At 40.4% G+C, this 12624-nt stretch overlaps 1 protein-coding gene across 12 annotated transcripts in view; it reads right to left on the reverse strand.

The window, feature by feature from the left end:
- CCSER1 (coiled-coil serine rich protein 1) overlaps positions 1-12624 on the reverse strand; it is a 1147114-nt gene that overhangs the window by 954561 nt on the left and 179929 nt on the right. For all 12 annotated transcript variants that reach the window (XR_006175923.2, XM_065596098.1, XM_065596097.1 and 9 more), the window contains one exon: positions 1580-2941. Coding sequence is in view for 11 of the 12 variants with exons in the window: in XM_065596098.1 (XP_065452170.1) it covers positions 1580-2897 (1318 nt within the window). In the remaining variant the exon portion in view is untranslated. The remainder of the gene's footprint in view (positions 1-1579; positions 2942-12624) is intronic.

Raw genomic sequence — 12624 nt, forward strand, 5'->3', positions numbered from 1 at the left:
AACAAAAACAGAAAGATGGTTAACTCAGAATGTATTGTTTTAGGCAACTGAAGATGAAAGTGGAATGTATTACTTGATACAAAGAAAATTGAAATACTTTCAACCTATGCATACAGTTTAAAAAATTTGCCATTACTATTAATTCCAATATCTCTCATGACAAAAAGACAATAAATAAATAAACCACAACTACCACCACGGGCAGACAGAAGTGAGACAGACTCTGTGGAGTGTGTATTTTTCATCTCTGCAAACAGCAAAGATGTGACTTTGTGAATAACGTGACTTTGGCTCATCCTGCAACCAGTCTCATGATGATGCAGCCTTCATGTTACTTTGGGAAAACAAAACATGGGCACAATATATCTAGAGGATAGTGTATTTAACTGCAGGACCGGAGACCATAAATTCTAAACCCAGATTTTCCACTGATGGCTGTTAATATTTCTGGTACTTCACAATCCTAATTATGAGCCAGTCTCATACTCCAACCTTGGAGGGTAATTATTATTCACCAATTAGGTAACTGAGCGCTTGCACAAGGTCACTTTAGGCAGAGATGGCAATAGAATTCAGGTCTTTAATATAACAAAAGCAAGTCTTAGCCATTTTATTTCACAATCTTTCAAAATATGCAGTCTTTCAATATGCAAAATTAGGCACTTCTGTAATTCACACTAACACAATGCGGCCTCATGTCACCCTCTCACAGTTAGACTACACTTATGGTGCATCTATACTGGAACAAAACACCTGCACTTGGCCTGGGTCAGCTGATTCGGGCCAGCAGGGTTCAGGCTGTGGGGCTAAAAATTACAGTGTAGACATTTGGGCTCAGGCTGGAGCCTGGGTTCTTAAACCTGGTGAGTGTGGTAGGTCTCAGAGTCTGAATGTCTACATTGCATTATTTAGCCTTGCAGGCGAAGCCTCATGAGCCTCAATCAACTGAACCAGGCTCTGAGACTCGGTGCCCCAGGTTTTTTATTCCAGTGTAAACATATCCCTAGAGTTTTTGACTTTGCTATACTTCATCCTAAAAGATGTGATTCTTCAGCTCAAGTACCACAAGGTCATGCTTTTACAATCAGTGATCTGAGGTTCCATGTCTCCAGATGACCCAAACAGGGGCACTGTTGCATTTGGCTATGCCATTTGCAACCATTACACCACCGCCTGCTCCCACAGCCAGGAACAGAAACCATGTATCCTGCTGCCTAGTGTTTTATGGTTGTCTCCAGTATTGCCAACCTCAGAAGATCAAAAATCATGAGCAAGACTCCCCCACCCCCTCACACACAAACACAGCCCTCCCAAAATCAAGAGATTCATTGGCCAAAATTACTTTACTCATAAATTTGCAAGAGTTGACAACTCTATCATCGTCACACACATTGAGAGTGGGCTGAGTAAGCTAAAAATTAGAAGACAGATAAAAAACATGGATTTAACCTTTCGAAAACAAAAGCACAATTTTGGCTCTTTCACTTTTGGGGTTTACAATACTGCAAATGTGTAAAGCTACTTTACAATTTTGAACACCTTTTTCAGGAGAATCAAGGCAAAAATCCATGTGACGTACCTTTAGAGTGATTTATTTCATGTCCCTGTTGTGTTTTAAAGGATCGGGATTCAGAGGAGGAGGGAATAATCTTCGATTCTGTTACAGGAATTGTTTCTCTAATGTACTCAGATAACGTTATTTCATGTTGGTCCCCACATAATCCACTAGCCTTTGGAGAGCATTCCACTGTTTTTTCTTCATGATGTAACACAAACGTTTCTAACTGTGCATCTGCTGAGTTAATTTCTCCTATGTGCCCGGCATCTTTAACAGGAAGTTCAGTAGTTTGCAATAATACTTGTGTTTGATTAGCAGCAGTATTTTTAGGTAAGGTATTTGATTCAGTACTACAAAAGCTTGTATGATTCACAGGAGATATAACAGCAGACAGGGAAGTACTTTCTACATGATCTATTTTCCTCACATAAGCAACAACAGGACTGAGGAAAATCTGAGAGGTAGAAGTATTATTGTCAAAGTTCTCTGTGTGTGGTGCCGTGTTTCCACTATTGGGCACCACATCAACTTCTGAGAAAGAATCTTCGGTCAAGGCTAAAAATTCCGAAGGGGTCTGGACTGTGGTGAGGTCTGCAGAAAGTTGAGGTGATTGCAAAGAACTTCCTGCACATTCTGTTATCTCAGCAGAACATGATGGAGAGGACCTTACTGTTACAGGGTCGCTTTCAACATATGGTTTAATTTCCAACAAGCATCCAGACTGTTGTACACAGGAAACTGACTGGCTCTGGGGGACTGGCTTTGAAAACCTGTAGTGTGATGAGAAAGATTTCGGGAGAAGTTTCCGTGAGGATTCCTTAATAGATCGTCTACTTTGCTCCTCTATAAAGCCAGAGTCATCGCCCTCGTTTTTTCCAGAACGTATGCAATTTATAAAGACATTCTTATTACTTGATGGCTCTTTCCCCTTTTCAAAGTCCTCCGTCAAAGATCTTGTTATCTTCTTGCTCCGTGAACTGCCGAAACCAACTGAATGCCTCCCTCTGCTTTTAACATGTTCTTCCAAGCTCGGTTTTTGGAAATTGTTGTGAGTTGACTGAGCACCATTTGAAATATTTACATTCTGGCTTGCAGATTCAGACTTCTGTTCACTCCCCTTCTTGTTGTGGAAGCTGATGGAAGGTGTGCGGAATATGCTCCTTCGCTTGCCTGTACTACCTGAGCTTGAGTTGGTGCTGGAGGGAGAGGAGCTATGGACACCCACAGTATTAATGGAGGAGGGTGAGGAAGGAAGGGAGTCATGTCTTCGACTAATACTTCTCCTGAATATTGGCAGTCGAGACACAAGAGTTGAACGTCTTGATCCTGAGTCCCCCATCAGGACCTGAAGTGTTTGGGACTCTAGTCAGCCAAGATACCAATCTGGGGTGAGGGGAAAAAAATATATGTTTTAATACATCAACCGAAATCTTTGGGCAGGCACATTTTAAAATCAATCTGAAGATATGAACATGTGAATGACATTTTTATTATAACAGTCCATTTTAAATACAACTGGAAGTTGGTGCATTTATTTTATTAATGGCGCTTAGAACAACAATATACAGTTCAGCGTTCAGTTCTGAAACTCTGGCAATCAAGCAAAAGGTTAGCATAAATAGCATCACATGCCATAGATATTTTTTTAATACTCCGCCCAAACGTTATCTGTTCCTATCACTTTTGCACCATGTCTGTAAACTCTCTGGGGAAAGATCATACCTTTTCTATGCTCTATGAGGGGCCAAGCATTCTTTTGGCCACCTAAAGACTGGAATTTACAATGGAACCCAAAGAAGTTAGGTGCCTAGCTCACACTAAAGTTCAGTGTGGACTGGGTGCCTAATTCCCTTGGGTTCCTTTGACAATGAAGGCAAAACGACATCAACTACAAGCTATATGAATAATCTCACAGGAGAGGAAATACCAGGTTTTGAGTCAGACAACTTCATGCTCTAACATTAAATTCTTCCTAGGCCCTTTTCTAGTCTAGTTTTGTATTGTTAAATATTTATGATTATATTTCTGCATTTGTATTCTACAGATTTCTTTTTAATGTTTTACTGAACTCACTTAATAATTTACCATTCTCTTTTATATTAAATGACTTTTAAAATTAATTAAAAAAAAAATTAAGCCAAAAATGACACCCTGTGATTTTTAGAAATAGCTCTGACCTAACTAACAGAAGCAGATCCTGATCAGCACAGTAGCTGGACTTCAGGAAAACGCAGCTGCAGTATAGCTAGAGGAAGCCTTGTGCTATAGATGCAGATCCACAAACAGAAAAATAGTGACGTAAGAACAAGCAAGGCTGTAGATCTGACTTTTAGATGAGACTTCAACTGGAGTTAGGAGCATTCAGCACCTTTTTAAAAACTCAGGCAATGTATCTTAATTGTTCTCCATGGCCACTGAGGGAAGGACAAGAACTAATGGGATTAGTCTGCAGCAAGGCTGATTTAGTTTAGATATTAGAAAAAACTTTCTAACTTGAAGGGGATTTAAGTTTTGGAACAGGCTTCCCAGAAAGGTTGTGGAATACCCATCATTGGAGGTTTTTAAGAACAAGTTAAACAAACACCTATCAGGGATGGTCTACATTTTCTTGGTCCTGCCTCAGCACATGGGGCTGGACTTGATGGCCACTTGAGGTGCCTTTCAGCTCTACATTTCTATGATCCATACAAAGATTCTAGATCAAACTGGAGGGAAAAAAGTAAGGACGTAAAATAATTATATTGCCCAAATGCCCTAAAGAAATGTAATGACAAGAAAACACACTAACTAGGTAAATAGCCATGAGCAACATAAAAAATAAAAATAAAAAAAAAATCACGAAATAATAAAACTAAACCAGCAAAAAGTATGTCATACCATAGGAAGAGAATGATTAACAAGAAATTAAGTTCATGGAATCTTCTTTGATGACTAGTCTTTGCATTGTACTTTCTCCTCCAGCAGAAAGAGGTTGGTAAGGTTACAGTCTGTGTGTGTACGCCCAAGCAGACACAGTATCAGGATTCACAAAGACCAGAAATCAATAAAGCAATTCTGAAGTTTAAGATGAAAGCTGCATCCTGGGAATGATAGCTAATCTCTCTTCTTTCTTTTTTTAAAATTACATTTGATGACAACATAAAAGCTTGAGATGGATACTACTGAGGTTTCAGCAGAAATCAAAACACAAATTTGAATACAATTCTTACTGGAGATGATTAAACTATTTTAAAAGGGCTATAGAAAATCAAATGCGAAAAAGTATTTTTGTATATTATTGTATAATCACTTACGGCCAGGTTACACCGTAGTGTTTCTGTTACTGAGTGTGTATGAAAGATACACATACATAGGAAGTTCAGAGATTGTGCAGCTATTTGCTTATAATTGAAGAATTCACAGTAATTCACTCTGTCCTGCCTAACCACCATGCATACTGTTGCCTTCTCCAGAAATAGAGAGACAGAATCTAGAGGACAGAATGAGATTATTTCTTCCAACTGACCTGTGCACATTAGGCTCTGCTTTACCAGCTGGGCACAATAATTGATAACCATTGCTAGAGGCATTGTATTATTTCATGGGGTCTGTGCATTCTGTTTCTCCCCACCCCTTAAAGGAAGAATACAGAAAGGCTGTCAACACTGATTTTTGCTCAGGATGGCAATAGAATTACAGACATGTAAAATACAAACCAATCATAACATACAGGTTTCCCAGATACACAGTGATTGACCAAAGATCCAACTTCATAAACAATTTTTCTACACCTCTCCAACCAGACAGACAGAGACACATTCTCTCTCACCCTCTCTCTGTCTCTCTAGATACACATATACTGTGGCTATATCCTTCCTCCATGCTGCCTACCAGCATGGCACAGCATGGCAATGGCGCTGTCTCTGTTTTCCTCCTGGTCTCCAGCTAATCCACCCATCCTCCTCCATTTTCCAACACAAGACCATTTAGCCCTACAGCAAAGTCATGCCAGTTCCAACCTTTCCAAGGTACTCAAAGTCCAAACTAAACACACAAAAACACACACTCTTCCACCCCTCCGGGGCTGACTCCTCAGCAGACTCTTCACCCCACCCAGGCTCTGCAAAGGAAGAAGAGAGTTCATGCTGATATTCCACCTGGACTGGTGCAAGCCTACATCTGTTAGAAGCAATCTTTCTCACTTCCCAACCCCAGCCAGCTCTCCCATGAGAGCTAGAAGTCTTCTATCCCTCCCAGCCAGGGACCAACAAGCTGTGCTCTCCCTTTTGAGATCCCCCCCTTGAAGCTTGACATCTGCTTCAGGTGTTGCAGGGTGAGGCCCTGGCAGCTCAACTCATTCCTGACTCGTCTGGGGTTTGTACATCCCTGGGACTATGTATACTACATACAACATCCACTCATGGCACATCTCCGGTATAACTGCTGCAATCTCTCCTCATCCCCTCCCATTCACACTCTCTGTTTGTTGGGGAGGGAGGGAGGAGAGGTGGTGTATTTGGAAAGGAACATTGATCAGTATCTCCATGAAGCCTGGTCTCATGCTCTCAAATTTTGCTACAGCAGTGAAAAGATGATTGGGCAATAGGCTGCTGCTTGAGCTTGGATCTTCATGGATATGAACTGCTCCTGCCCCTAGCGGCATTAGTGGCTGACCAAAACTGAAGATGCAAGTCCACAGTGAAGGAGCGGTGTGGGTCAGAGTGCTTTCCCTGTTGCCCTCAGGCTCTTCTCTGCCTTGTGTGTCCCCAACTGTAGTAAACACTGCCACAGAAGAGTTGCTGGGTGGGATATGGCTGTGTATAGCAGATTTTATCATATACCTCGCAGTGGGGGGCGAGAGGGGAAAGAGATGAATTGCCAGGGAAAACTGAAAGAAAATAATTGTTTCCTTGACTCTACTACTGTCAGACCAGGGAGGAACCTACCAAATAGTCTTTTTCCAGGAGACCTTCTGGTATTCCTAACCATGCTCTGAAAATAACTGAGGAATTGGAAGCCCAGGAAGCTACCACTTTGCTTCAATTGTTTCCTGCTGTGAAAGAGTTGCAGGGAAAGGGGTTATTCCTTTGCCTCTAGGATGTTAAAATTAATGCACTGGAATAGGTTACCTAGGGAGGTGGTGGAATCTCCATCCTTAGAGGTTTTTAAGCCTGGCTTGACAAAGCCCTGGCTGGGATGATTTAGTTGGTGTTGGTCCTGCTTGGAGCAGGGGGTTGGACTAGATGACCTCCTGAGGTCTCTTCCAACCCTAATATTCTATGAATGCCCCCTCAGAAACTCTAATTGAAAGCAAAGAAATGGTGAGCATTAAGTAATAGTATATGAAAACCGAATTAATTAATCACTATCCCTAGTTTTGGCCAAAGAAATCAGTTTCACTGTAAGAACACTGAAAGCTTAGAAAATTATGAGGAGAGTATACAGTTACTAGTTGTTTGTATCCTGAAACAGACAGCTATAAAAAAATAATATATAGCAAATGGAGGAAAGGGAAGTTGATAGTAATGAATATAAATCAAAAGCCAGGAACTATAGAAAAATTGTAAGAGAAGCAAAGGGACACAAGGAGAAATCTATGGCCAGCACAGCCAAGGATAATAAGGAGGAGGGTTTTTTTAATAAAGTATATTAGGAACAAAATGAATCCTGACAATGGTATTGGTCCATTACTTGATGGAAATGGCAAAATTATCAATAATAATGCAGCAAAGATAGAAGTGTTAACAGTTGCAGTAATTCATCATTGGAACAGTTTATCAATGGTTTTACCAGGGATTCTCCATCACTGCTGATTTTTAAATCAAAATTGAATGTTTTTTTCCAAAGGATCTGTTCTAGGGATTATTTTGGGGAAGTTCTATGGCCCGTGTAATACAGGAGGTCAGACTAGATGATCACAGTGGTCCCTTCTGGCCTTGAAATCTACACTTAAACATTATTGGTTATAGTGATGATTTTACAGGTGTCTGAAAGCAAGTTTCAAATTGATTTCAGTTCACAGTCATATGCTAAAATTTGTCATGAATTTTGCTGTTTGTTTCAGTGGGATTATGAGTTGCCACACATGTTCTACCATTAACAAGGTGTGAGATGTTCTCTTTTATACTGGACACCTAATCTTCAGTTTCAGCATAAATACTGGCACCTGCCATTTTACAACAAAGGAACTTGATGAAGTACAACTCGTGTATATACACCTCTCCCACACCAAACAGCACATTGTCCATATCAAATCCCCTCAGCCCAAGTAACATTGCTCCTTGTGTGGCCCCAAAATACAGCAACTTAAAAGCTATTAAAGAAACACACATCATGCAGAAAAGGTAACTCTGATCATTTAAAGGATATTGTGGAATTTTCTAATGGGCTGCTTATCAGATAAACAAACCAGAATAATTCTAATAGCCAGTCTTACAAATTCATCTATGATCTGAATGTGAGGATTCATACACTTTTTCTTTAAAACTTCAGTAAGAAGCCAGGCAGCGAAGAGTGTAGACAGAAGCTCTACAGAGGGGCAAAATAACTTTGAGAATACCGTCTTACTTTAAAAAACAAGTTCCTTGTTCAGAAAGAAAAGGAGAACTAATTCTTAACCATTACCACATCAAACTGGCAGCCCTGCAGTATTTTCTGTGCCTAGTATTCCACATGGGCGCAGGAGTCTGCCCATCTAGAACAACTTGTTTGATTAGAGCTTAAACTAGCTGGGACCCAAACTATGTGGTGTTTGTCAGAGATTGTTTTTTAATTATCCTTTTTTTAAAAAAAAGCTCACTAGACTTTTTTCTTACATTTCAAAAGCTATTTGTGTTTTACTAAAGACAATTCATTATGGGATCAACTCCAATCTCATTCATTCTATTGTTCTCAGAAAAACGTTAATGATACCCAAACTACTAATGTAACAGATCTAATTCTTCACTTTATTTTTAATGGTACTATTAAGTATTGGTACAATTGAAGTGTATTTGTTTAACACATTAATTGCTGTGCTAGGTGCACTTTGATTTTATAAAACTGATTCTGGACACACATTTTCAACAAAGCTTCCATGTTGCTATTTTTAAGGTGCTATCAACGGAGACAACAATAGAAAAACATGCCGAAAAAATACAAATAAAATATTTGAAAACCACATTGAATTTCAGAGGAGGATTAATGGAGGATTATCTAATTATCTGCTTTTCCTCAGGCACTTGGATGGACTACATGGCCCTATGACAAAACCAGTGCAAATGCAAAAGAGAAAAAGTGAACAATAAGTTTTCCCTCTTAGAGAGGCAAGGTGTGTGAGGTAATCTCTTTTACTGGACCAATTTCTCTTCATGAAAGAGAAAAGTTTGCATAGAGCTCCCTGTAAGCTAGAAAGCCTGGCTCTCTTTCACCAACAGAAGTTGGTGCACTAAAAGATATTAGCTCACCCACCTTGTCTCTAGTAATGTGGGACCAACACAACACTTATTATTCCAGCACACGGAGAGCCATAAGGACTCTCTGCCCCAGAGGGATGTAAATTCCATTGTTCACTAGTGTGTTGCACGCTAACTGGCTCCTGTGGACGCTGCGGGCACATTAATGTAGTCCCAAAACAGTATGACATTAACGCTCAGTAGGAAATTTTTAGTGTGTGCTAGCAGAGTCTGCACAGGCTAGCTAATGTACAACAGAATTTACACCCCTCTGATGAAGACTAATGCACCATATAGACAAGCCCTTAGGGTCCTGATCATGCAAATAGAGGTCTCATCACATGCAGAAGGTGCACCAGTTTAATTTAATTTGGGGTTTAATTGGTCTAGTTAAATTGAAGAAAAAAGCTGTGTGAACACCAGTATAAATCAGACTCATTTCAGTTTAGTTTACATTAAGTCAACTCGGTCTTTATAAGATCCCACGATTATCATTCAGAGTCACTCTGAACCCTATTATGCCTGTTGTGTCAGTGTGAAGCAACAGAAACAGCTACAAGCATGATTAAGAGCTCTTTTTGTTCAGCGTATCACCAAGCTGAATCATCACTGGGATTCATAGTCTGCTACCATCCCATTTTTAAGTACTCAACCATTTTTACTTTATGAATTGCACCCACGAAGAAGCGTGGGCTTTCACCATGCCATGAGTCCTATGCCATGCCAAGAGTCCTAGACCATTATGATATCTAAGGTAACACAATCAATCACCACCCTTACTCTACAGCTAATTTGCATGCAATAATTTCATTGGCTGCATGAGGCAGACTGCACGGATGGTGGATTACTTGACCCCACTGCCACAGTTCTTCAAAGCTACACCTCACTAGCACACACAACAACTCCCAACACATACCTCCTCACAACAGAGCATACCACCCGTTCAAGTCAACACAACTCTCCCAGGACTATCACTCTGAAGCCTTGAGTGTCTGTTGAGTCAGTGTGAAGCGATGGAAATAGCTACAAGCATGGTTGAGGGCTCTTTTGTTGTGAGAGCCAGATGAAACATCAAAGTCTGAAGGTTCTGTGGAGGTTGTGTGAATGTCTGTCATATCCAACAATGGCATCAAGACATCATGTGTGTTCTCTTGTGGTTGTACAGTCCAATCCATGAGAAGCAAGATCATGAAAAAAATAACGCACAGGAATGTGCAGGCTTCCACTGAAGACTCACCATGAAGCTTGGCCTTTTTTTCAATCCATTTTTTATGTCTGTCTTCCTCAAAGTGTTTACAACCTCAATTGAAAGCTGCTGTCCATTCACATCTGTCCATGGCTAGGTCTTCAAAGTTATGAATATTTTTGCTGCTTGAGGTGAGAACCTGCTTAAGGATGTCTTTGAAGTGTTTTGGTTGACCACCCTTCTTGCGCTTTCCAAGTTTCAGCTTGCCAGAGAAAACCTTTTTAGGAAATCTATCATCATCTAGTCTGATAAGATGACCTGTCCATCTAAGCTCAGCTTTGATAATCATCACCTTGGTGTTGGTTGTTTTTGCTCTTTCAAGGATGTTAATGTTTGAGAAGACAGTCTCACCAGTGGAACTTCAGAATAGAGCGGAGACAGAGCTTGTGAAGTTTTTCAAGTTGCTTAATATGTCAGTGGTAAAGTGTCCAGGTTTCACACCCACAAAGGATGCTTTCACTTCTGCATTGTATATCATCAGTTTTGTTGACTGTTTTATGGTGTGCTGCTTGAGTATCCTATGGTGAAGTCTTCCAAAGGCTTGGTTTGCTTTTCGTATTATATTTGATATTTCTTGATCCAGGGAACCATCACTTGAGATGGTACTGCCAAGGTATGTAAAGTGACTAATACTCTTTAATTCTATACCATCAGTGGTGATGTCCGGCTCAGAGGTAATGGTTGATGGAGCTGGTTGGAAGAGGACTTCAGTTTTTTTCCAGGCTCATGGTGAGTCCAAACTGTTCAATTGCCTCTGAACATCTGTCAAGGATAAGCTGTAAGTCACTTTCACTATGACTGGGGCCTGGTCTACACTAAGGCGGGGATCAATCTAAGTTATGCAACTTCATCTATGTGAATAACGTAGCTGAAGTCAGTGTACTTAGATCTACTTACTGCGGTGTTTTCACTGCGGTAAGTCGATGGCTGACACTCCCCCATTGACTCCGCCTGTGCCTCTCGCCCTGGTGGAGTACTGGAGTTGACGGGAGAGCGCTCGGGGGTCGATTTATCGTGTCTAGACGACACAATAAATCGACCCCTGCTGGATCGATCGCTGCCCGTCAATCCAGCCGATAATGTAGACAATCCCTATGTAGAGCACAATCAATCAAAAAAAGGGCTTCATATAGGAGTTCCGCAAGAACTTTTGTTTTTGAAGTAAGCCTTTGGAGACTAAAGAGTTTTCCATCACTCCAGTACCTTATATAGATTCCCTTTTGAATGTCGTCCATTGCGTAATTCAGAATGCCTGCAAAGAGGAGACCAAAAAGGGAAGATGCCAACACACAACCTTTTTCACCCCATCAGATATAGGAAATGGTTTAGGAAGGCCACCATCTGAGAGTACTTGACCTCTCGTGTCTTCATAGAATTGAGATGACATTAACAAATTTGGTGGGGCAGCCAAACTTTTCTAGAATTTTCCGGAGGCCATTCCTGCTCACAGTGCTACACACTTTTTTTAGATCAAAGATGACAGCATACAATTCCATGTTTTTTGCCCCCAATACATTTTTCCTGAATCTGTCTCACAATCAAAATTGTTTTTGTGGTGCTCTGACCAAATCTAAAGCCACATTGGGTCTCTGGTAGAAAGTTCTCTGATACTGTTTTGACAAGCAAATTGAGCAAAATATTGGCAATTTTTTTACCACACATAGATAGCAGGGAGATACTCCCGTAGTTACCATAGTCAGATTTGTTGTCTTTATTTAACTACAGTTGCATCTTTGTAGTCCAAAGGAATTTTCTTTACTTGCCCATCCTTAATTATTTAATGCAGTTAGTTCACAGTTTTGGGGCCTGCAAGTTTAAAGATTTCAACTGGTATACTGTCTTTGCCTGGTCATTTTCCTGATTTTCTTTTTTTGGTAACTTTTTGCACTTTCTCAAAAGTAGCCAGCTGGGCCATTTCTTTGTATATGGGGTACTGTGTCAGTTCTTTCAGCACCTGTGGGTTGACAATAGAGGGATGGTTGAGTAGCTCAGTGATGCCTCTCTTTTCCTCGATTAAGGTAAATGCATCTCAACTCATTAGTGGAGCGGGTCCAGATTTCAAAGGACTATAAATGGACTTCAGGCAATCATAAAACATCCTTGTGTTGTTAGTATCAATATAATACTATATTTCTTTGGCTTTCTTTTCCCACCAGTTATCCTGTAGGACACAATGCAGCCTTTGAATCTTGGCTTGCAGGTTCTTGAATTTCTCTCTCTTTGATGTTGATTCTTTGTCATTTTGCCGAGACATAAACACATCTTTCCTTTCCTTGAGGATCTTTTATGATTTCATCATCATTTTCATCAAACTAATCCTGGTCCTATCTTTGGTTTCTGCCTGGAATGTCTTCTAAGTCTTGAACAATGGAAAATTTGAATATATTCCACTTTAGGAGTGCGTTATG

This window comes from Chrysemys picta, chromosome 5, assembly GCF_011386835.1.
Source record: "Chrysemys picta bellii isolate R12L10 chromosome 5, ASM1138683v2, whole genome shotgun sequence".
Lineage (NCBI taxonomy): Eukaryota > Metazoa > Chordata > Testudines > Emydidae > Chrysemys > Chrysemys picta.